General features: G+C 46.0%; 1 protein-coding gene across 1 annotated transcript; it reads left to right on the top strand.

Moving 5' to 3' along the window:
* Window positions 1-1,130: 1,130 nt before the first annotated feature.
* On the top strand, window positions 1,131-20,614 carry DIPK2A (divergent protein kinase domain 2A). The gene is made up of 3 exons (XM_077130325.1): window positions 1,131-1,787; window positions 12,853-13,156; window positions 17,741-20,614. The coding sequence occupies exons 1-3, from the start codon at window positions 1,131-1,133 to the stop codon at window positions 18,070-18,072; spliced, it is 1,293 nt and encodes a 430-aa protein (XP_076986440.1). The 3' UTR covers window positions 18,073-20,614.
* The last annotated feature ends 5,290 nt before the right edge of the window (window positions 20,615-25,904 follow it).

Raw genomic sequence — 25,904 nt, forward strand, 5'->3', positions numbered from 1 at the left:
CCTAGGGCGAGGCCCGCGACCGCGGCCAAGCGCGCCTCAGGCCCCGCCCCCAGGGCGAGGCGCGCGAGCTCCTCTGGACAAGCCTCAGGCCCCGCCCCGACCGCGGAGCCCGTCCCGCCCGCCCCCATTACGAGCTGCGCCTCAGGTTCCGCTCGCACCGCGACCTCCTATCAGGCGGACTTCTGGCTCGCACCGCCCCCAGTCGCTCCTTTGGCCCTGCCCCGACCGCGAGTGGCGCCTCAGGCCCCGCCCCTAACGCGAGGCGCGCACGCTCACACAGATCACTCCTCCCGTGCGCCCCGCCCCCGGGCGCGCGCCCAGCGCACTCCAGGCGCGGAGAGCGTCGCCCCGCCCGCCCGGCCCCGCCTCGCACGCCTGCGGACTGCGCTAGGATTCCCCACTTCATTTCTTGTCCTCTTTCCTCCCGGAAAGGACCATTTCCACATAGTAACACACAGACCCGGGCAAAACTCGAGAAGCATAAGAGGTTATGGTGAAAACTCCTTACACCGCTGGGTAGATCCCGCCCCCTCCAGAAGATCTAGCCCCGCCCCAACGGAGGCCCCGCCCCCGAGCCGCCTCAGGAGTTCCGCTGACGCTTTCCGGGAGGCGCGTCACGCGCAAGCCCCGCCCCGCCGGGCCCGCTCTTGCCCCCGCGCTGACGCCTTCCGGGTAGCCCCGCCCCGCCGGCCCCGCCCCCGCCGGCCCCGCCCCCTTCAGGAGAATCGGCGGAGGCGAGCAGGACGCGCCGACGCCTGCTCCTCACCGCGTTGCTACACTGTCGCACCCTTTGGGGACGCGGCCGTGCAGCCCCGGTCCTCCTCCTCGGCCCCTCCTGCAGCGGCCCAGCCAGCAGCGCGTGCGCGTGCGCGCGACCGTCGAGCCCGCCCCCTCCCGCCCCCTCTCCCCGCTACCCCCCCTCCCCGCGCCCCTATAACTTGGCGGCCGTGGAGGCGGCGCCGGCGGAGGCGCAGGGCGGGGCGCTGCGAGGAGGAGCCCTGAGTTGTGGAGACTAGCGCCGGGGGAAGTCGCGCCCGCCGCCGGCTCCGTCCCGCGCCCCCGCGGCCTCTCGCGCTCGCCGGGGCCCCTGCCCGCCGCGGTCCGGGCGCGGGGCGGCGCGGGCGGGCGGGATGTGGCGCCTGGTGCCGCCCAAGCTGGGCCGCCTGTCCCGCTCGCTGAAGCTGGCGGCGCTGGGCAGCGTGCTGGTGCTCGTGGCGCTGCACTCACCGTCGCTGCTCGCGTCCTGGCAGCGCAACGCGCTGGCCGACCGGCGCTTCCTGCAGCTCAATAAGTGCCCGGCGTGCTTCGGCACGAGCTGGTGCCGCCGCTTCCTGGGCGGGCAGCTGGCCTTCGAGGCGTGGGGCCGTCTGCGCCTGCTGGACGCGCTCAACGTGAAGAACGTGTACTTCGCGCAGCTCGGCGAGCCCCGCGAGGCCGGCCGCCGCCGCGTGGTGCTCAAGCGCCTGGGCTCGCAGCGCGAGCTGGCGCAGCTGGACCAGAGCATCTGCAAGCGGGCCACCGGCCGGCCGCGCTGCGACCTGCTGCAGGCTATGCCGCGCACTGAGTTCGCGCGCCTCAACGGCGACGTGCGGCTGCTGACGCCCGAGGCGGTGGAGGGCTGGTCGGACCTGGTGCACTGCCCCTCGCAGCGCCTGCTCGACCGCCTGGTGCGCCGCTACGCCGAGACGCGCGACTCGGGCAGCTTCCTGCTGCGCAACCTCAAGGACGCCGAGCGCATGCAGCTGCTGCTCACGCTGGCCTTCAACCCCGAGCCGCTCGTGCTACAGGTGGGCGCGCGGCGGGCGCGGGGCGGCCAACCGGACCGGGGGGAATCCGCCGCGCCGGGCGCCCTGCGTCTCAGTGCCGAGCCGCCAGCCGCGGGGCGCGCTTCGCGGCCGACGTCCACCGCCCTGTTCTTCCACTGCCCCACGCGGGGCTACCCCACTGTCCTGTGCTTCCTTTGCCCCACGCCCTTGCACTGCCCCAAGCGAGGCTTCCCCGCTCCCCGCCTCTCCATTGTGCCCCGCGGGGCTCCCCCACTGAGCTGCCCTTCCATTGCACCCCGTGGGGCTCCCCCGCTCCCTACCCTACCACTGTACCGCGCCCTTCCGCGGTCCACCACGGGGCTACCCCGCTCCCCGCCCCTTAGTACCCCCCGCGGGTTTCCCCCACCACTCTGCCCTTTCATTGCCCCACGCGGGGCTCCCTTGCTCCCTGCCCCTCCACTGCCCCCCACGAGAGTCCCCCGCTCCCCGCTGCTCCACTACGCCCCACGGGGCTCCCCTGCTTCCCGCCCCTCCACTGCACCCCGGTGAGGATTCCTTGCTCCCGGCCCCTCCACTGTCCCCCTCGGGGCTCCCTCGGTCCCCACCCTTCCACTGTCCCCATCGGGATCCCACCTCCGCCCGCCCTTCTGCAGCCCCCGTCCTGCCCCCCCTTTCCTGCCCGCGGACTCCCCAAGGTGTTTGCAGGGCCCCCTTCCGCCCTCATCGCCCCGCACATCCCCGCGCGCCGGCCGGGCTTAGACCCACTGCCTCGCGGTCATCCGGGCAAGTAATTGGGGGACAAATCGAAGAAAATAAGGTCGGAGCAAGGGGCAGTGGTCAAGGGCAGATCGTCCAAAGACTTGATGTGGGTGGGATGGTACCGAGAAGGTGGAGGAGGAGGAGGAAGTGCGGCGGCGCCCGGCGGGGCTCGCGGGAGGCCGGAGCTGACCCGGGTCCAGGCGCTGCCCGACAGGGAGACGAGGTCCCCTTGTTCTGCCCCTCATGACTGTCCTGGAGATGAAACGTGCCTTCTCAGGGCCTGGGTTGGTGACAGCCGCCCTGGAACAGACGTGGTCAGCTCGGGGGTAGCTCGTCGGCCTGGCCGGAGCGGTGTCCTGCTCGCGCCGGTCCTCCCCGGTCCTCCCGGGTAACCGCGGAGAAGCTTCCTTCGCTTTTCCCTCGGGTTCTGCGGTATTTCAAATGCGAGCAGGAAGAGAGGCTAACAGCCCATCGCAGGTGCCGTGGGCATGCCGGGTGCCCTCTCCGCGCTCCCAGCGCTGACCCTGGGTCGGAGGGGTTGGCAGGGTGGTTTGGTTTTTCTCCCAGTTTTTATTCCAAAGTGTAGCGATGGGAATGGTCAATATTTATTACTTTCTCCAGTTGTCTGCTGACCAGTTTAGCTGCAGAAACCAGCTTCATTTGATTAGTTCAGCTAAATTTTAACACAACATTTGCTTCATAAACAACACTTTTAGTGCTTTTTAAGGTATTAGTGTGTTAGTTTTAGATGCAGATTGTACGTTGAATTCTGCTTTCAGGTATGTAATGTGTTAATTTTAGGTTGCAGATTGTATATTAAATACTGCTTATTTCCTAACAGTGAATACTGTATGAAACAGATTAGGCTTCCCTAGAAGAAATTCATTTTATTTAGTAAATTCCAAAACTAGTCAGTGTTTAAATGTCAAATCTTTATTTATCATGAATACACACGTAAATTGAATTTTTCCCCCATTTAGGCCTTTCCTATTTGAGAAAGACAAATCATGTTTTTATTTTTATTTTTTATATGTTCAGGAGCTCTGTCCTTGGAGAAAGCTGTAGCCCAGTAGTTTGCTGAAGTAGATAGTCTGTCAAATTCTCTGAAAACTGATATTTGGTAAGGAGCAAGCTCTGTTAGTGTTTTGCGAAACAAATGTGCATTCCCTGCACTTAAAACACTGCCAGTTTAAAGAAGGGTTTTTACCAGGTAATTGAGTACAGATGCATTAGAAACCAATGTTCAATATTAGAATTAGTATTACAAGAACCTAATATACCCAGTACTTTATAAGTACAGTCCTGACAACTGCAAATGAGAAACTTCAGCAATTGATTGATTACACTTGTTTTTTTGAAGTTAGACATTATCTTGGCATTTTCAGTTTATTTTATACTTGAGATAGTGGAGTGTGCTTATATTTTGTTTACTTTTTAACTTTCCCTCACTTAACTTTCCATTCTTCATCTGTTTTCATCTTTAGTGCTAAACAGTAACTTAAAAAAATTACAACTATTTTATTGTAACAAACGAAATGATTGGTTTGCTTTGTGAGTAGCTAGATGGGTTAAAGGATGAAAGTTTGATTTTCTTATATGAAGAAAAGTATGTGTCAAAACTGTAGACTGTGATGTTTGTAAATTTAGTTTTAACTTAGGCAATCCATTTCAGAGGAATAGTACTAATACTTTATAGCTAAGTGTATACTGTATGGAATGCACATTTGGACTGGTTGGGATCAGGCATTCATATTGTAATGTTGATTTTTTTTTACCTGATAAACAAGTAGAATAAGAAGGCTTACTTTCAAATCCATAAGAGGTTTTCATAGAATTTCTATAAGGACCACTTGATTCTTGTAAAAGCTAGTCAGTATGAACAATCTAATTTGCAGTTTGGTGATGTTAGAGAACTACTAAAATTAAAGGGAACTGAAAATTCTGTAATCAGGTACAAAGATGTACAAGTTAAATCATGATAATTTTGTTAGACATACCTATACAGATTTTAGCATTTATTTAGGCATCGTAAGCTCTTTAGGGCTGTTTATGGTTGTATTGGAATATTGATTGGTAATGGTAGAAAAACTGTCACTCACATTTTCCTCTCCATTTATTTATATTTTGATTCATGTATATTTAAAAACGTTTTCTAGGGTAGAGGTGTGTGTGTTTTACAGCTTAAAGAGGAACTCTCCCTTTTTTTTTTTTTCCAGGAGAGGGAGCTACTCCGGGAATTTTGGGACAGTTGATTTTTCTTGTACAGTTCTGTCTAAAAATTAACTATTTGGGGGAAAAATCCTTTTTAACTTACCTATCAAACAATTCTTCACAACAGTTGCAACTCAGTAAATATGGTTCCAAAGTAAAAGAGTTTCTGTTGTTAAGGTACTAAAGAAAGTTCTTTTCCTGTTCTGGAAAATTGCATATATTTTTAGTCTTTTAAACTTAGCTCTTCTGATTTTAAGAAATAGTTCAAAAATAGTGGTTTCTATTCTGTTCTTAAAAGGAGGCATAGATGTAATATCTGTAAAATGTGTGCACACATACCTTAATTGTGGCTATATAGATTTGTAAAATAGATTTCTCAATGTGAAGTGTTATGGGCAAATAACTCTCTTCCTGTTGTTGGATAAGTAGCTTATCTAACTTTAATGAAAGTTGTTCTACAGTAGGATAATTGTCTTGTAAAAAATATATATATAAACATCAAGCAACAAGATAATGCCAGCAAATTCTTTCATCTTTTACTCCGATTTCTTTCTTTCTCACATTTCTGTGTCACTGAGAGATGAATTAAATGCCGAGTATGTGTACATGTGAAAAAAAATTGAAACAAGGGTGATTTTGTTGATTTCACATTATATAACATTCTTGGAATACTAAACAATTGAGGTGTTGAACTATGTGGCAAAATAAGTTTTCTGTTTTGTAAAAAGCTTGTTCTACTGATAAATTTTGTATTTGTAGTTTTTCTGTTAATTTCCAGGTGTGTGTGTGTGTGTGTGTGTGCGTGCGCGCGCGTGTGAGAGGGAGAATGTGAGTTTCCTGAAGCCCAGTTTGTCTTCTGACTTTTTGCCTCGGAGATTGTAATAATTGTCTTGTTTATAGCAAGTGAATAAAAAATTGGCTTTTTATTGAGAGGAAGTAGACATTTGTTTTCTGTATGTAGAACTTTATCTTCAGTTTTCTGAATCGTGGTTTCAGTAGGGTTTCCTCCAACTACAGCGTGTATTGCCTCACAGAGGGGTTTAGGCGGTCGCTGGGTTTTGCAGATGCGTGCACATTACACGCTGCAGCCGGGCCTGGGCGTGGTGAGGACTCCGTCTTGGCTCCGAGGTGAGGTGAAGGTGACTTTGGGCCCCGGTCGAAAGTTTGCTCAGGTGTGCTGAGGCTCTTGGGGTGACGGGTCACTGTGAAAGCAGCAGTGACTGTGTCGGCCACGCCAGTGCTTAGCCCTCCCTGCAGTGAGGGAGGGCCTTTTAGAAAACCTGAATGCAATGTTTCTGTTCTTGTAATTTCTACCGGAAAAGAATGTTTCTCTGAAGTGCACTGCCTAAAATATAGATTTGGGGGTCAGCTAAAGGTGCTGGCCGCTTCCTCGTTGGGTTCCCTCCGACAGGTGCAGTCGTGTTCGTGGGCCCGCTTCCTCGGAAGGGACACCGCGTGAAATCCTCTCCGTGTGGGGGGACGCCGTGGCCCCGCCGCTGCTGGCCTGCTGGGGCAGGACCCTGGTGGTCGAACTGTAGGGGCCCCGCGCCTCCCTGCCCACACCCGCCCTGCCGGTCTCTGTGCACCTGGAGTCCGAGCAGAGCGGCCCTGAGGGGGAGCGCGTGGCGCGGCGTGTCGGGGGTGCATCGTGGGGGCTGTGAGGGGCGTCCGCTGCGGTGGCCTCCTGCACAGCTGCTGCGGAGGGAGGACCTCCTGCATTTAGGGTGCAGGGTGGGCTGCAGGCGGGGGAACGGGCGCAGGGAGTGCGCTTTTGTCTGATAAATTGATAAGCTTAAGTTTAGAGATTTTCTTACTTTATTGTTTTTTCATGTTAGGTTTCATTGACACTTCTGACACTTGTGCGTCTTTCATGAAACTTAACTCCAAAGTAAAGAAATAAAACCGCTCTCCTAACTTCAGTCCAAAGCCAGAAGGGGCTACTGCGCCTGTGCTTCGGAGAGCCCCTAGGAAGAGCTGGCCCACTTTCAGGGAGCAGCACTGGGGCCAGGCAGGGGGTGCTGCAGAGAGGGAGCCCCAGCGGGGAGGGCAGCGGGGCAGGGCTGGGTGGGGACTGGCTGGTGCTCAGGCCGCTGCGAGGTGGGGCACAGGCGAGGGCCCCTACCCACGGGGCCCCCGCCTGCCTGGCTCCCCACCTACCTGGCCCCCCCCGCCCGCCCGGGCCCTTCCCAAGGAGCCCCCTGGAGAGGGCAGGTGCTTTGGCAGGGCCAGGTGTGTGGAATGGGGGTGAGGGCAGGGCAGGAGTTCGGGGGGCTTCCCAGTGGTTGAGAGAGGGGGGCTGGGGGGCTGCTTTTCTGGGGTGAAGTGCTGCAACAAGGGGGCAGACAGTAGATTTTGGATGCAGAGCCGACAAGATTGGCTGATGTGTTAGGTGATGAGAAGAGGGAAAATGAAGCTCACCTAGGTGTGGCCTGAGCGCCTGAGCCGACGCTGCCCCTCTGCCGTGAGGAGTGGGCCTGCATGGGGCGTGGCCTGTACGGGGCGTGGCCAGCACAGGGAGGGGCCTGCACAAAGCGTGGGCCTACAGGGGGCATGGCCTACATGGGGCGTGGCCTGCACGGGTGTGGGCCTACATGGGGTGTGGCCTGAACAGGGAGGGGCCTACATGGGGCGTGGCCTGAACAGGGAGGGGCCTGTACAGAGCGTGGGCCTACACGGGGCATGGCCTACACGGGGCGTGGTCTGCACGGGCATGGGCCTACACGGGGTGTGGCCTGAAAAGGGAGGGGCCTACGTGGGGCGTGGTCTGCATGGGGCGTGGCCTGGACAGGGAGGGGCTTGCATGGGGCGTGTCCTGCACAGGGAGTGGGCCTGCACAGGGAGTGGGTCTGCACAGAGCGTGGGCCTACATGGGGCATGGGCCTACACGGGGCGTGGGCCTACACGGGGCGTGGCCTACACGGGGTGTGGCCTGCACGGGGGTGGGCCTACACGGGGCGTGTCCTGAACAGGGAGGGGCCTGTAAGGGGCGTGGCCTGCACAGGGCGTGGGCCTGCACGGGGCGTGGTCCTGCTCAGAACGTGGCCTGCGCTGGCAGCCGGGGTTCTGCTGGTCCAGGGTGTAAAGCCAGGTGGCTGGAGAGGTGCTCGGCCCCTGGTCTTTGCAGGGCCTTGTGAGCTGAGATGCTGTTTGAAAGGAACCAGAGAAGTCGGTGCTGTCCACGTGTCATAAAGAGGCGCATCTTGCCTGAAGCGAGGCGGGGAGCATTAGGTTATTGGGTTAGGTTATTGGGTCCAAAAGAAGCCTTTGTTTATTTCTTTGGAATTTTGTTTTTACTGGGGGCATGTGATTGAGTATGGTGCTCGTCGGTGTACATTTCAACCTAGCGACGTGGCTCACGCTGCTGGTGTGAAAACAGGCAGTAGGTAAGGAGGCTAGGTTGAGACTAGTTTAATGGATGCATATTTCATGACAAATCTGGAAGGCAAGTGATTTTGGGAGGGGCATTTCTTAAGCTATTTCTTCTAGAAGATTATTTATTTCTGTAAATTTAGGTCCATTTTATTGTTGATGTGCTTTGACATTGGTTTCCAATTTTAGATACAGTTGTTGGATATGATTTTCAGCAAAATATCATAACCTTGCTGTTTTCAAGGCATTGCTTAATAATGTTGGAATTATTTCCTTGACACAGAAATCTTGAGATTAAAATTCTACAGTGTTTGCAATAGATTTTGGCCTCTCCTTGCCACTTATAAATCACGAAGCTGAGGTCTTACAGGAATTGTAGCAGAAATTAGGTAACCCTTATCTTAGTGATTTTACTCTTTTTGCCCTGTAGGCATTTCATAAACGGTGAACGCATTAGTCCATCCACAGAACAGTTGACTAACCTCATTGAGTAGCTGTTATAATGTGTGTAACTACAATGGGATGCCGTTCATATTTGGGCTTTAAAAAATAATCTTAAAACTTAAATTGAACTTGGCATTTTCTGTACTTTGGATAACATTTACTTTCTAAGAGTGTGCTCAAGTGGAAATTTTTTGGCTTTTTTTTGCACAAAAATGCCAGTTTTGTGGAAAACCTAATAACTAGGTTTTAAATCATATGTTCTGGTTATGAGTAGATTTTAAAAGTTATTGTATGCTAGGAATTTCTCTATTTTTTAAAATCAGTCTTGCATGGTAACTTGTTCTGTATTCGTTTAATCTCTTTAGTAAACTGCAAAATTATGTTTCCCTTTAATGGAATGTTGTGAGGTAATGAACGGTAGTAAAATATTTTCTATCTCTTGGATGAAAGCAATTGTGAGCTTTAAAATTTATTATATAGGGCGGGCCACGGTTGCTTAGTGGCAGAGTTCTCACCTGCCATGCTGGAGACCCGGGTTCAATTCCCAGTGCCTGCCCATGTTAAAAAAAAAAAAAAAAATTTACAACATAAACCCGTCTTTTAATGTTTGGTCACATTAAGAAAAAAAGGTAATTGAACACAAGCACTTTTGAAGTTGACCTTTTTATTATTTTTTAGTATTTTTATTGACAAATCATGCACACACATTCCGTGTATGGTGTGCTGTCAGCGGCTCACAGTATTGTCACATAGCTGTGTTAGTCATCACCATGATCATTTTTTACAACATTTGCATCACTCCAGAAAAAGAAATAAAAAGAAAAAGCTCATACATACAAGCTTATCCCTCCCTCTCATTGACCACTAGTATTTCCATCTACCCAATTTATTTTACCCCTTATCCCCCCTATTATTTATTTTTTGCCCATATGTTGTTTACTCATCTGAACCATACCCTGGATAAAAGGAGCATCAGACACAAAGTTTTCACAATCGAGCAATCACATTGTAAAAGCTATATCTTTATACATTGGCTTCAAGAAACATGCTTACTGGAATACAGATCTACAGTTTCAGGCACTTCCCTCCAGCCACTCCACTACACCATAAACTGAAAAGGGGATATCTATATAATGCATAAGAATAACCTCCAGGATAACCTCTCGACTCTGTTTGAAATCTCTCAGCCACTGACATTTTATTTTGAAGTTGATCTTATTTTAATCGATCAATCTCATGCCATTCTTTAGGTAAGAAAATAACAAATAAAACCAAAAGGTGCCTTTTTGTGCATCCTGATTCATGCGTCCATGTCTCCTTTCTCCTGGTGGCTGCGACGTGTAGACTAAACTGGCCCTGCCACCTGGCAGGACCGTAGCTGCTTATCCCAGCGTGTTTTTAAAGCGCGGCTCCTTGGATGGCGTTGGGAACCACAGGGTACGAGTTGATTCCAACTTGTAGTATATGGTGAAGTTTTGATGTGTTTGGTTTTCGTAGCCCAGAGACCTTTTGAGGAGCTGGTCTTCTGCTCCCTGTGTGTGCAGACCCCCTGTTTCTCTGCACGACGGTAGCTGTTTCCCAGCTCTGAGCAGTTTCTGACTTGAGTACGAACCTGGGGTGTGCACTGCCCTGTCCCAGCCTGTGCGTTGTTCTCATCCTCTAGAGCCCAGCTCACCTTGGCCATGCAGACTGATATAGGCCCCTGTCTTCTTTCTGGGCGCTGTCCCTCTCCCTGATGAGGAACTCGGAGCGCATTTACATGTGCCTGTGTGTGTTCAATAACCAGCTTCCCAGTTCCCGGGCACAGGGGGCCCGGGGGTGAGCACCGCGCTGTCCGTAACTGCTCACTTGGCATTTCACAGCAGAGCTAGGCTAGATCTAGGGGTTCTGAATTCACAGTCTGTATTCTTTTCCCTCCACAGTCACTCTCTCAGCCCTTTTATCCAGCTGCTTATAACAGTCAGTGACATGTGGTCTAAACTGCAATGCCTTATCTGCAATTCCAAAATTTAAAAATCCCGTAGAAAAATAGATTTTCTAAGATTTTTAAAAAGAAAAAAGTGTTTGAATTGATGTGAGGCAGTTTATGAGATCTTAATCCATCCCACTCCGGGTGGACGATCTCATTGTCCACCTAATGGATAATGCAGTCTAATTGGTTTGCTTCTAGGGTGTATCACAGACTCTTGTAACAAGTACTATGTAGTATGTGTTTTAATACCCTAAAATCTCAGAAGTGTTGAATTCTGAAAACACAAGGATGTTGAATTGAAGGGTCTTATTATACAGACTTGATTTTTTCAAAGGGGTTACAGTGATTGGTCAGAATGTCTTCTGAACCCAGCAGGAGCTGGCCTCTTCCTAGTGTGGCTTCACCCGAAGGACGCTGTAGGCTGGTAAAAAAAAAAAAAAAAAAGAGCAGGTACCTTCCGCTTCTAAAACGCTTTGACTTCATATCCCCTTTACTGACCATATGAAATACAAGGCCGTTTAGTTTTGATCTACGTGGATTAATAGTTATCTCAGCATTTGGAATTTGCTTTGTGGTACTTACCTAAATGAATGAAAGACACATTACAATGATGAGTGTACGTGTGTACATGTGACCAGGTTTTTAATTTCTTGCATTTTTACTGTTCCTGGATGTCCTACACACTTCTCAGGGCATTGAGTATATAGTTGGATGACTGATTTGTACATGCCACTGAAATCAGAAATGAGTAGAGGGCAGGGGGATGTGTCTCTAACTTAGTGCTTCCTGGCTGTTTGGTAGGTGTTCAGTATTTGTAATGGCATTTCAGTGGATGATAAGAAATAAGCACATCTCTTGATGAATGTCTGGACTTCTTGTTTAACCGACTTAAATTGAAAGTATGAAAGTGTTTTATATAAGCAGTTCTGTAAAGTAATATTCAATTTACAAAACACATTTCATACCTTTTTCCCTTTGCTCATTCACTTGCTCTGGTGAATCTAGGGGTCAAATATTTTTGCAGCTACACTGATGTTGAACTTTGCTATAGTAACACAGCTAGTGAGATGCAGAGGTAGAAGTGGCCTCAAAATGTTTTATTTGTAGTGAAACTCTATAAGACATCTTCTTTGGGTTGTCTTTAGCTTAATTTTTTTAAAAAAAATAGAGCAATAGAAAATTGAATGTAAATTAATATTTAATTTTTAAAAACCTGACATACGTTATTTTATGACATACACTCAAGCCTGTTTAAAAACCCTGAACAATGAAGTGGAATGCCTTCAAGCTGTTCAGAATTGAAACTGTTCTAAGTTGAAAGGCTCTTTCCTTCAATTGAAAAGTATTTGAAAAAGGACACAAATGAAAATGGTTAGAGATGAAGGATGAAATTTAGTTCTAAAAATCTTTTTTGTCTTTAAGTTGATATTATTTAGATTTTAGGATTTTCTAAAGCTCAGGGTAAAAATAATACCGGTTTTCTTAAGGGTCCCAGAATAAAAGCCTCATTCTCGTGTTTTTACTCTGCGTAGATGGTTGAGTGTTTAGCAGTGGCAGCAGGCTACGCATACTCTCTGGGGTCTTGTTTTATAGTTGCAATGCTGTCTTCTCCGTCTGCTGTCACTCCTCTGCAGTAGTTATGTAAGCGGTATCTTGGAATTGTTTCCCCAACTCAGGGAGGGGTGACAGCAGAGGCACGGGCTCGTAGAACAGGTCTCTTCTGGTCACTGATCCTGGCCAGACCGAGCTGTTACAGGGTCACGTCCGGTGTTCGCTCCGCGCCCATCACGCGGTCCTGAGCGTTGGCACCCAGGGCTCGGGCCAAGCCCTGTTGCTGCCCCTGTGCTGGAGTGCCTGGTCCGGGGTCCCGGGACGAGTCGGCTGTAGGTGATAACACTCTCACTAGTGGCAAAACCCACTAGGAACCGTTTCTCAGAGTAGAAGAATAAATCATTTTGAGGCCGAGCCAGGGAGGGCAAGAGCAGAAAAGACGGGCCCAGCAGCGCAGGAAGGGAGGCAGCCTTGGGACCGCGGTGCTGGGCGGCGGGCGTGTCCCCTGCAGGCCTGGGGGCGCGGCCGGACTCCTCCCTGCCCACGTGGACTCGGTGACCCTAGCAGCCGCGCCGCGGGGACCCGTGTCACTTCTCAGTGACTGATGACTCGGGTGGAGCTCACTACTTAGTGTGGTCCGTAGTGATGACTCGGGAGACGAGGTCGACCTCTGATGATCACTGTCGCCGGTGGGAGAATCCCCGGCGAGAACGAGAGCAGCTGGGGGGTGTCGAGGGGTCTTCGTGGGAGTCTCACGATACTGGGAACCTTCTCTTGCAGAGTTTCCCGTCCGATGAAGGCTGGCCGTTTGCGAAATACCTGGGAGCCTGTGGGAGAATGGTGGCCGTGAGCTACGTGGGGGAGGAGCTCTGGAGCTACTTCCACGCGCCGTGGGAGAAGCGCGTGGACCTCGCCTGGCAGCTGATGGAGATCGCCGAGCAGCTCACCAACAACGACTTCGAGTTCGCGCTCTACCTCCTGGATGTCAGCTTCGACAACTTTGCCGTCGGCCCGAGGGACGGCAAGGTCATCGTCGTGGACGCCGAGAACGTGCTGGTCGCCGACAAAAGGCTGATCAGACAAAGTAAGTGTGTGACGGCGGCGGCGTTCCTGCCCCACCCCCGCTGTCAGTGTGTCCACGCGCGTGAACGACCTGCGACCTTTTACCCTCAGTCTCTGCAGTGATGGCGTTGTTTTCATTTTTAACCAATTGGGTGATTGGCTGCACTGCAGATCTGACTTGGTTTGACATTCTGATGATTACTTCTTACCCAAAACTTTGCTCTCCATTTATTTGAGAGCTTTTCATGGGACCCTGTGGGCAGGGTGGCTGAGGTGTTTTGAAAATGACGTGCCATAGGAATTTCAGAGTCGGGGATAAGGCGTGTAGTTCTCTAAACCATCCAGCTAGGAAAAGAAATGGAAGGGTTGTTGCTCGATGGCGCAGGTCTTTGTTTTTAATCCCCTCCTTCCCTCCTGAGGATCCCTTGATAAATGCAGACCAAAGATGGGTGGTGCCTGGGGAATGCAGCAGATGTGACAGTCGAGTCGGCTGGCATTTAATGTTTGCTTGGTCCCAGCAGGAGCCTGCCCAGTACCTGGTTTCCCCAGTGCTCAGAAACACTGTCTGATGGCCTCTTGATCAGCCTCAAAGCTCATGGTGCGAGGAGTGAGTGCCTGCCCCTGTGTTCCGTTTCCCCGCTCTCCTGCATCTGCGAATGCTGTAGCCCCCACAGCAGGCTTTTCTTTAAGTTTTTGGAGCAAGTAATATAAAAGGAAAATAAACAAAAAAAGAAAAAATAAAAAGTTCTTAAAGAACTTGCTGCAGGGCGGGCCGCGGTGGCTCAGCGGGCAAAGTGCTTGCCTGCTATGCCGGAGGACCTCGGTTCGGTTCCCGGCCCCAGCCCATGTAACAAAAAACGGAGAAACAGAATACAATAAAACAAGAAAGTGTTTAAAAATGTTTCCCTTTCTTCCTTCCTTCCTTCCTTCTATCCTTCCTTCCTTCTCTCTGTCTTTCCTTTAAAAAAAAAAAAAAAAAAAAAAAAAAAAAAAAAAAAAAAAAAAGAACTTGCTGCATCCGTTATCTTCTTCAGCGCCCCACCCTCCTTGGTACCACATCGACTCCTTCCCCCTCCCATGGACAGTACATACGAGAACCCTCCCCCAAAACAAAACAGTGTCCAGCTGCCCTTAAAGTTACTACTGCATCTACTGCTTTTCCTTGCCTCGCGACTGTGTTTTTTTTATTTTTATTTTTATTGACCAAGCTTCACACACAGACATTCCACACATGGTGTACAATCAGCGGCCCACAGTATCATCGCACAGTTGTGTATTTATCACCATTATCATATTTTAGAACATTTCTATGACTCCAGAAAAAGAAATAAAAAGAAAAAGGGAAAAAAAACTCATACATCCCAAGCCCCTTGTTCTAGTTTGCCAGCTGCCAGAGTGCAATATACCAGAAATGGAATGGCTTTTAAAAGGGGAATTTAATAAGTTACTAGTTTACAGTTCTAAGGCTGAGAAAATGTCCAGTCAAAGGCATCCATCCAGGAAGATACCTTGGTTCAAGAAGGCCGATGAAGTTCAGGGTTCCTCTCTCATCTGGAAGGGCACATGGCGAACATGGCGTCATCTGCTAGTTTCTTCTCCTGGCTTCCTGTTTCATGAAGCCTCCCTGGGAGGCGTTTTCTTTCTTCATCTCCAGATGTCACTGGCTGGTGGCTCCGCATCTCGTTGCTATGTCGTTCTGCTTTGCTCTCTCTGAAACTGTTTCATTCTCCAAAACTTTTCCCCTTTTATAGGACTCCAGAAACTTATCAAGACCCACCCAAATGAGTGGAGACATGTCATCACCTAATCCAGCTTTACAACCACTCTTCATTAAATCACATCTCCAGGGAGATGATCTGATTACAGTTTCAAACATACAATATTGAATAGGGATTATTCTGCCTTTACAAAATGGGATTTTGATGAAAACATGGCTTTTCTAGGGGACATACATCCTTTCAAACCAGCACACCCCTTACCCCTCCCTCTCATTGACCACTAACCTTTCCATCTACTCAGTTTATTGTACCCCTTATCCCCCCTATTATTAATTTATTTTTAATCCATTTTTTTTTTCTCATCTGTCCATATCCTGGATAAAAGGAGCATCAGATGCAAGGTTTTCACAATCATACAGTCACATTGTAAAAGTTATGTCGTTATACAGTTATCTTAAAAAATTAAGACTACTGGAACACAGCTCAACAGTTTCAGGTATTTGCCTCCAGCCACTCCAATACACCATAAACTAAACAGGGCTATCTATTTAATGCATAAGAATAACCTCCAGGATAACCTCTTGACTCTGTTTGAAATCTCTCAGCCAGTGAAACTTTACTTTGTCTCATTTCTCTCTTCCCCCCTTTTGGTTAAGAAGGCTTTCTCAATCTGTTGATGCCAGGTCCTGGCTCATCCCGGGAATTCTGTCCCATGTTGCCAGGAAGGTCCACACCCCTGGGAGTCATGTCCCACATAGAGGGGGAGGGCAGTGAGTTTACTCGTCGTGTTGGCTGGGAAAGACAGGCCACATCTGAGCAATAAAGGAGGTTCTCTTGGGGGTGACTCTTAGGCCTAATTTCAAGTGGGCTTAGCCTGTCCTTTGCACAGATAAGTTTCATAGAGGGGAACCCCAAGATCGAGGGTTCAGCCTATTGATTTGGTTGTCTCCGCTGCTTGTGAGAATATTAGAAATTCTCCAAATGAAGAAGGTGAATATTCCCTTCTTTCTCCCCAGTCTCCCAAGGGGACTTTGCAAATACTTCCTTGTTCATTACCAAAATTACTCTGGGATATGTCAGGACATCGTCCTAACTTGGACAAACCAACAAAATCTCATGTCCTACTCAGGATTCCATGCACTTATGGTGTTCAACTAAACTGACCCTACAAGTTAAATTAGGAAATGCACAACCCAGCCTCAGCTGTTTTTAGAAGTGGTGCTCACTCTGTTGCCCTCGCCCCCTGGGCCCCCATTCCTTCCTCATTCCTGTGAGCACCACTTACGAGTTTGCCTTGACCTTAGCAACACCCAAGTGGCAAATTCATGATGTGTCTTGAACTAGTAACAACTTCTTAAAATTCTTTCTTCCTTTGGCTTTCCTCAACTGCTCACACAGTTCCATTTAAAATAAATAAATCTCGTCTTGTCACCCCCTGCTTGATGCTTTTAATGGACTGGCTGCTGCTCTAGGAACCTGAGCGCCTCACCGTGGTGTAGGTGAGTGGCTTGGCCCTACTCGACTTCATTTTTAATGTTCCTCTGTCCGTTGCCCGAGGGTGCTCCAGCTCCAGCGGCCTTCTGCTCTGTGAATGAGCCCTTCCTCCCACAGTTCCCTCCACGGCCTCATCTCTCCTCCGCGGTCAGCTGGCTGCTTCCCTCCAAGCCTCAGCTCAGTGCTGTCTCCTAAGACACCTCCCCTGACCCTCAGGTCTCACAGGAGAGAGGTCTGTTTCCCTCATCAATCTTTCTGCTGTTGGAAACTGCTGCTCCCTTCCTAGCTTTTTTTTTTACAGTTTATGATATATGTCTGTTTACTTGCGTAATGGTCTGTTTTACACTTGAGTGTAAGCCAGTACCATATATCATCTGTTTTGTTTATTTTATACCCTTGTCTGTCCCAGAGTAGACCTTCAAATAATTATTTACTAAATGAATGAATTTCTTTCATTTCTTTCACTGGCCTCTCCTCTCCCAATGCCTTCAGTCTCAAGGGTCCACCCTTGTTTTTTTCCTTCGCTGTGAACATATTTTCCTACACAGGTTTATTCATTCCTTTGACTTGATCAAGCAAATACCTGCTGCTGCGTTTTAAACATGTGGACTGTACCTCTGACCTCAAAGTCACAGGTTCCACGTCCGTATGTCTAGTTGCATCTCGGACGCTCCTGTCACCTCCTAGCTGCTGTGTGTTTACTTTCTTTATTTTAACCTTCGGCCGGTTGAGCCGTGTCACTGTTACTCGTGTCTGCTGTTCATCCTGCTAGAACTTTAGACTTGACTCATGCACCCACCTGTCCATTTTGTCACAGGTGTTCCTCCACTCTGGCTTTTCTTTCTGAACCTTCTTTAGTTGCTGTTACCATCTTAGTCCCTCCACTCTGCAGCCCAGAGATGCCTTTTCTGTGACATAAACCACAGTCATCACCACGTGAGGGGCGGCGTCCTTCCCTAGCCCATGTAGTGCTGTCGCACACTCCACCCACAGTGATTGCCTCCAGGTGTCCAGGATGAGCTGGACCAGCCCCTTAGTCCGTGCCTTTGTGAGACCTGGATCAGATGGTCTCTGCAGCCTGGGTGGCTCCGTGCGGGGTGCTGCTGACCTCCGCAGTGCCCTGTTGTGTCATGTCACACGTCTGTGTGGTACGTTCACATATGATGGAAAGTCCCCCGCTAGCCTGACCCTTCCACAGTTGGAACCACATCTGACCCTTCTGTCCGGCAGTGCTGGGGTCCAGTGTTTCTGTGAATTACTGTGTCTAGTCGTACATTATAATACAAGCTTAAGAACAGATGCTGTTATGTTAATTAGTGAAATGTTACATTTTTGGAAGCAATGTAAACACTGTTTTAAATTCTATTTTTCTTTCTGCTTTCCTCCTTTCACAGACAAACCTGAAAACTGGGACGTGTGGTATGAAAGCAAATTTGATGGCTGTGATAAGGAGGCTTGCTTATCATTTTCAAAAGAAATCCTCTGTGCGCGTGTCACTGTGGACCACAACTACTACGCTGTTTGTCAGAACCTCTTATCCAGACATGCCACCTGGCGCGGCACCTCTGGGGGGCTCCTGCATGACCCGCCAAGTGACATCGCCAAAGGGGGCCGACTCGAGGCCCTGCTGGATGAGTGTGCCAACCCGAAGACGCGCTACGGCAGGTTCCAGGCTGCAAGAGAGCTGCGGGAATACCTAGCACAGTTAAGTAACAACGTCAGGTAGTCCACGACGGACTCGCTTTCTTTCCCCTTCTTCGTTTAAATAGCACTGGCTAAGATGAAACCACCAAAAACTATGTGGAGGAACAGCATTCGGAAGTATTACATTTGGAGAATGATAAATTTGCACTGATAGATCTTATGTTAATGTGCATTAAAATGAGACATGACTTCACAGATCACATGATGCTTCTGCAAATAAATATGTTCTTACATTTTGGAGACTTGAGCTGTCATTGACTGTTTTACCCCCCAAGAATGCCTGAGTGGATCAGTGAATATTGTTATGCTGTTGGAAATGAGTCTGATAGCTGCTTTGGCTTGTGTATCAAAGGGTACTTGGCACTTGACATAGTTTGCATTGCTGTTATGATTTTGTGAATCTCTTGCATTTACTTTGGATGTCAAGTTAGATTGGTCTGTTTTATAGGCCACTTTTTTTCCCTTTAACGCATGGGGTTTTTCCATTTTTATGTTTTTTATTAAATTTTATACATTCAGGTTATAGTTAATTTACATTTTGACTAGTTTTCATTCAGTGCTTTGTGGTACGTGTTTACTGCTAGGTCAGGATTCCCAGGTTTTACTGTCTTTTTTTTCTGAAAGCTGAATATTTTCTTATGTAAATACTTTTTCCCTTCCCTCTGTGGTATGGCCACTGCATGAGGTCCTTTCAGGTTATTTAAGTTACATCTTTTTATTCCAGCAATCACAGGTGTAGACTACACATGGAGATTGGCATATGTTGCAAATTGCATTTGTTCTCTACTAAAGGCTCTAAGGGAGGATGCTAGCAATCTACACCCTGACGTGAATTTTGGTTCAAAAAATATATATAACCCCATACTTTAAAAATGCTAACTAGTCCAATATATAGTAATGCGTATGCCAAAGAAATATTTGACCTAGTCCCACAGTCAGATTTTAAAATAGAATTGGTCGCCGACTTGCTCTTCTTATCCCTCTTGGGATACCTTTAATTCTTTCCTTCCTAATCTCATATCTCCCTGGTTGTTACTGTTAAAAAGCTAAGCTACTGCTTTCAAAAATATATAACTTAGGGATAGAGCCTGTCTTTTATTCATTGATAGTTTTGCAAAATGAAGATGGTAGTCCGTGATCAATGAACTAGAAATTTCTGCTCTAAAATGGTTCGGCCACTCTGCCTCCACCTTGGTCTTCCTTGCGTGATTGTTAATCTGAGCATCACATCATCAGATCTTAGGTATGTGGATGAAAGAGTAATGTCAGCGTGGAATTTGTGGGCCGTTTAAAAGATGTTGCGGTACATCAGTTACCTGTCATTTAACGAAGGTAATATTTTTCTGTTTGAAGTTGTTATTTTTGTTTACAGTAGAGTCTGATGCGGCGTGCAGTGTTTATTTATACACTGACCTTATTTTAAATTGGAAAGTGATTAAAGTCTGCATAACCAAAGCCAGGTTTTTTTCTTTTTTATTCATTCAGCAACTATTTTTTGAGTATCACTTCTGTGCCAGGTACATTACTAGCTGCTACATACCATCTGAACATGACACGGTTAAGTAACTTTACAATGATTATCTAAATATTACTGTAGGTATTTCTGAAGTTTAATTAAAATTAATTAAATTAGGTGCTGTGTTCATGCTCTTTTACCATTGTGTTGGAAATTCTGTCTGTATCATCTGAAACGAGGTTGCTACCAAACAGCAGGATGAGATCAATAAAATTAATCTCAATTTAAAAACTAGAGGAGCGAAGGTTAAGAGTGCTCCATTATAAAATCTATTTATGCATTGTGTTAATTTTTACGCTAGCATATTACATATGCCATCTAGCCCTCAATGAAATGTTTAAGTGCTAAGAATTTTATTAAGCTGACTTTTTACAACTTCAGAAAACTTTTGAGAGGACTAGATAAAATTATTTGTCAAACATTTGCCTTTTACTCAAAACATCAAATAAAATATGCATTCTCAAAATGGAGCACCTTTTATATTTGAAAAGTATTCATTATAAACCTTTGAATGCCAGTCACAGAGGGGTTGTCTGTCAGTGATTTAGCAAACATTTAACTCACTTTATTGGAAGAGTGACTGTGGTTGCACAAGAGGACGAGAGAAAACACTGCCAGCAGCGACTGCTGCTCAAGGTCGTCTCTGTAACCACCATTTCTCTCCATGAGATTAATATGTGTGATGTCTCTCACCTTTGAAAAAGGTTGAGGAGAAGATAGTAAAAGAATTAGAAATTAAAAATTACAGGGAAAAATATGTATGTGAAAAGCAATAAATATTTTGTTCACTTTGCTATCAAGATGTTCACTATCAGATATTTATTATACAGCAGCAATTTATATTTTTAATCATTGCCCATTAATAGACGCAGTAAAATATTTTTGAATCAGACATTTGGGGTTTGTATGTGCATTAAAATTGTCTTTTGTACCGTAAGTTACTGTTTAATTTGAATATTTTATCAGAACTGTCTCCCTGTGCCTTTATAATATGAAGTTGTTTCTACAGCTTTTAATGATCTTAATAAAGAATACTTTAAGAATCACACTTTTCAGACTATCTGTTAACTTCAAATATCCAGATTTTACTTGAGTGGAAAGTGAGGTGGTAGATGAGATTTTGTTATAATTTTTGGGAACTTTCTGTTTGGCTTAAGTTGTGTGTGTGTTTTGTTTTTCTGTAATAGTGATTTTTTTTTGTTTTTAGCTTTGACCTGCTGTGTTAGGGTTCTCCGGAGAAACGGAACAGACGTGTAAGTGGATATGTAAATATTACGAGCTTTATTGGAAGAATGGGCTCTCATGACCATGGAGATAGCCAGTTCTGTTACCAGAGGGCAGGCCACAAATCAGGAACTCCGACGAAGGTTTTGATGAACTCCCCAGGAGATGCTGGCTGGCTGGCTAAAGTGATTTTAGAAATTCTTCTTTCTGGCTGTGGAAGTCACCAGTTGTCCCTTTGACCCCCTTCACGTGACCGGATGAGATTTCTCCGTGCTGACTGCAGTCACATTGTTGATTGTAGAGGTGTCAGTCGACCAGTGGCTTAAACTCATGAAAGATCCTTGCAGCCAACAGTCAGGTTTGCTTGGCCAAACAACTAGATACCATAACCTACCCAAGTTGACACATGAAATTCCCTCTCACAGCTACTAAATAGGATTTTAAAAAAAACTTCATTATAGAAGTTTTGTGTAATTCTGTAGATACCAACTTCAAAATTTAGCATCATGTGGCTAAGCTTGTTTTATCTTGCCTACTTGTCTCCAAGCAAATCTGAGATATCTGTTATTTTTTTCATGTGTACATATTAGGCATTTTCCTCCCAATAAAACCATGCTGTTTTGCATCTAAAAATTAAACAGTAATCTCTCAATTTCACCAAGGCAGGAAAGTTCTTAAATTCTACTGGGGTTTTCTCAACTGTGCGGAGTCCTACAGTGGTGATTCCATCCTAAGTATCCAGCGCTTATGAATGGCTTGCCAAAAAAAAAAAAAAGAACTTGAATCTGGTCAAATTCTATGGGATAAATGACAGTTTTGTTTAACAAGTAGGAAGGGAAAGTAGGGGGCCTTTACAATAAAAGAGTAAAACAGTCTTAAGTAATACATCAACTTAATGCAATGTGTTGCCTTTGTTTGTATTCTGATTTGAATAAATCAACTTGAGAAAAAAGTTGAGATGGAAATTTGAATACCAACAGAATAATAAGTGAATGAGTATCTTGAGGTAATCTCCTCTACTTTAATTTTGTAATTGCTTTAATATGTAGAAGAACCATAAAATTATCAATTCCATACTAAGTAAATTATGGTTTACATTTAACTGTAAATTAAATCATAAATAAGAACATTTTAGCATTCTTACTTTAGGGTAGCTTTTTCTTTTAAGAGGTTATTTGCCCATGGTCACAAAAATGGGTTGTAGCAGACTAGGCTCAACGCTGATTCTCTCATTTTACTTCTGCATTCTTTCTAACATACCAGATGCAACTTTTAGGAACCACAAGTGTATACATGAAGGCAACAGAATATAAATATGATTGTAAAATTCATGTACATTTCATCAACTATTGGAAATTAGGGGAAGGGAAGTTTGCAGAAGCTCATGGATGTTTATTTTATATTTTGGATTATAATCTAATACTTATTTTAATAAAGAAATAACAGTGTTGTTTTATTAATTAAGTGTTAGATTTGGCCACTGGGAGCTCTTCAAGTTGGTTTCTATGTGCCTTAGCTTGTCCCCATCATTTTGTTTCTAGAACATTCCCTTACTTCCTGGTACTCCAGGATGCCCCAGTTTCATCTTAGGTAGTTCCTGCCCTGCTGTAGAATCAGTCACTCTGCCAGGGAAGGCCCCTCTAGGTGGAGAAGGGCACAGAAAGCACGGGCGGGGCCCTGGCTGTGCACGTGAGCTCTGGGGCACCTTTGCTTCTAGGCCCCTGCAGTGGACAGAGCTGGGAAATAATATGAGCGTGTGCTAATATATGTTTACACACAGCTGTAATTATATCTCCATCCATCTTTATCTGTATTAAAAGTAAACATGAATTCATATTCATATCTCCAAATCTATCCATTACAACAAAGTTCACTCTAGCCTTCCTCTCTTGTTTCCTGTAACCTCCTCCTGCAGCAGGGCCATCAGTTCTTCCTCGTGGAGCCTCAGTATACATGAACAGCAATTTCAGAACTGGTAGCCCATATTCTCATGGGAAATGACTTCACAAATCTGAGTACAGTGTTTATGTCTTTAATCTTACAATTTCCATTAAAACTTTATTTTCCAAAGTTACTTAGGACCTTTATTTTTAACGCTGGGTTTATTTATTTGAAGCTGGCATTCCAGGTGTACGTGAAGGAAAATGCTTTCGAGACATCATGGTAGATTGTTTAAAAAGTTGGCCACGTTAACTCCTCCCTTCTTGTACACAAGTCCCTTTGCAGTGTGAATTTCCCCTCCTCTCATCAAGAAGCAGATGCAGTTTCCCTTACACCTTGAATCTGGGGTTGGTCTCGCTGGTTGCTTTGGCCGTTAGAAGGTGGCAGACATGGTGTGACTTGCAGACCTGGGCACCAAGAAGACTTGCAGTTTCTGCTCTTGGCCCATCACTGTCACCCTGTGAGTCACAGCCCAGCTGACAGGTATACCCACTGCCAGCTATGACAGTGAGGGCTTCCGAGGCCATTCTGTCTCTGTTGAGCCACTATAATACCTTCAACCCCACGCATGATCCCAGGCAAGAACGACAGAAGAGCTGCCCAGCTGAACCAGGGTAAATTGTTGGCCCGCTGAAACATGAGCAAGTAAAGTGGGGGTGGCGTTATGCTTGTTTTTTTAAGCCATTGGATTTTGGGATATTTAATTTGTGCAGCAATAGGTAAATGATACAGACATTGGCCAGTTTTTTTTTTTTTAATATTTAATGACGTTCCATCCCTTACCCTACCGAAATGTTTAGAATGTTCCCAATACACTGTATCAGAGCAGCCAATCTAATTCTGAACCTGGATCTTTAGAACATCAAAGGGTAGCTAAGGTTCCATCTGTGTAAACGGATAACAAGTTAAAGCTTCCAACTCAGCATTTCCTCAGTCGTCATGACCTTCCTGCTGCTCTTTATAAATTTAGTTCTAATTTCTTGATTCAGCTTAAAATGGAAGCTACCCACTCTTTCTGATTCTTTCCTTTTTTTTTTTTTGACTTTCAGTTTTGGATAGATTATGTATTTTTTGCATCTTTTGATGTGATGCTTTTAATGTTTTTCTCTAGTATCAACATGGTGTCCAAGATAATGCTGACATAGAGCTTCTTAGGGAGACATTGTCTCCTCTCCAGTTTCGGGGACCGCCTGATGGTATCAGACCATGTTCCCTGACAGAGGGACTGCCATCCTGTGTGAAGAACCATAAAATGTAGGCAATATCTGGATTATGGGCACCACCACCTAAGAGATGAAAAGACGGTCATAGAAAGAAGTAGTTGTGCTGCTCTTTAGTAGAGATGATTGATGTTTCAGGAGATTACAGCAGAGACCTTTAAAAACACACAATTCATTTCCCCTTTTTTAGAATTTAGGGACAAATGGATGACAGAAGTTGAGTGCAGTAGTCTCTGCAGTTATGGTAAACAGTGGAAAACTGCAGAAACCTCCTGTGGATTCCCATTATATATGGCAGGTAAATACACACCCATTCTGACTGGTACAGTGGCCGTTCTTCCTATAAGCCCCAGGGCACTCCTGCAGGAGGCCCCCCCTGGGAACTGCACTACTTTGAAAAACCCAGTTTGAAGATCATCCATCCATGACCCCATTGGGGGAGAAAAAGACAGTAGGATACTATGAGCAATGTTATGCCAACAAATTAGACAATGTAGAAGAAATGGGCAATTTCTTAGAAACATGTGAAAAACTTACACTAACTTGAGAAGAAATAGAAGACCTCAACAAACCAATCACAAGTGAATAGACTGAATCAGTCACCAAAAACCTCCAACAAAGAAAAGCCCAGGACCAGATGGCTTCACAGGTGAGTTCTACCAGTCATCCCCAAAAGAAGTAATACTAATCCTGTTAAAACGCTTCTAAGAAATTGAAGAGGAAGAAACACTACCTAACATACTCTATGAAGCCAAAATCACCCTAATACCAAAGATTAAGGAAAAGATAAAGATTACAAGAAAAGGAAATTACAGAAGAATCTCTCTAATGAATATAGGTACTAAAATCCTCAACAAAATACTTGCAAATTGAATCCAATAGCACATTAAGTGAATTATACACCATGACCAAGTAGGTTTTATTCCAGGTATGCAAGGGTGGTCCAACACAAGAAAATTAATGTAATGCACCCCATTAACAAGTCAAAAAGGGAAAATGCATGAGCATCTTGATTGATGCAGAAAAGGTATTTTATAAAGTTATCTTTTCTTGATAAAAACACCTCAAAAGGTAGGAATTGAAGGAAACTTTCTCAACATGATAAAGGGTGTATATGACAAACCCACAGCTAACAGCATCCTCAGTGGGGAAAGACTGAAAGAAAGCTTTCCTCCTAAGATCAGGAACAGTAAGGATGCTTACAGACATCACTTTTATTCAACGTTGTGCTAGAAGTTCTAACTAGAGCAGTTAGACAAGAAAAAGAAATACATGGCACCCAAATTGGAAAGGAAGAAGTAAAACTCACACTGTTTGTGAATGACATGATCCTATATTTAGAAAGTCCCCCAAAATCTACAACAAAGCTACTAGAGCTAGTAAATGAGTTCAACAAAGTAGCAGGATACAAGATCAATACACAAAAATCTATAGCATTCCTCTTCATGAGTAATGAGCAATCTGAGGAGGAAACCAGTTTTTAAAAATTCCATTCATAATAGCAACTAAAAGAATCAAATATCTAGGAATAAATGTAAAGGACCTATATTCAGAAAACTACAATACATTGCTAAAAGAAATCAAAGAAGACCTAAGTAAATGGCAGGACATTCCATGTTCGAGGATCGTAAGGCTAAGTTTGTTAAAATGTCAATTCTATCCAAATTGATATACAAATTCAATAAAATACCAATTAAAGTTCCAATAACCAAATTTGAAGAAATGGAAAAGCTAATTATCAAATTTATTTGGAAAGGTAAGGGACTTCAGATAGCCTAAAAACTTGAAAAAAGTAGAATGAAGTGGGAGGACTCAACATTTCTGACTTTAAAGCCTATTTCAAAGCTACAGTGGTTCAGACAGCACAGTACTGGCATAAAGTTGACATACTGATCAATGAAATTGAATAGAGAGTTCAGAAATAGACCCTCAGATCTATGACCAATTGATTTT

The sequence above is a fragment of the Tamandua tetradactyla genome, chromosome 15, assembly GCF_023851605.1.
Source record: "Tamandua tetradactyla isolate mTamTet1 chromosome 15, mTamTet1.pri, whole genome shotgun sequence".
Taxonomy (NCBI): Eukaryota; Metazoa; Chordata; class Mammalia; order Pilosa; family Myrmecophagidae; genus Tamandua; species Tamandua tetradactyla.

Coding starts and splice junctions, on each gene's coding strand:
- DIPK2A (XM_077130325.1), top strand. CDS start 1,131: ATGTGGCGCCTGGTGCCGCCCAAGCTGGGCCGCCTGTCCCGCTCGCTG. Junction 1,788..12,852: donor CCGAGCCGCTCGTGCTACAG/GTGGGCGCGCGG, acceptor CTTCTCTTGCAG/AGTTTCCCGTCCGATGAAGG. Junction 13,157..17,740: donor CAAAAGGCTGATCAGACAAA/GTAAGTGTGTGA, acceptor CTCCTTTCACAG/ACAAACCTGAAAACTGGGAC.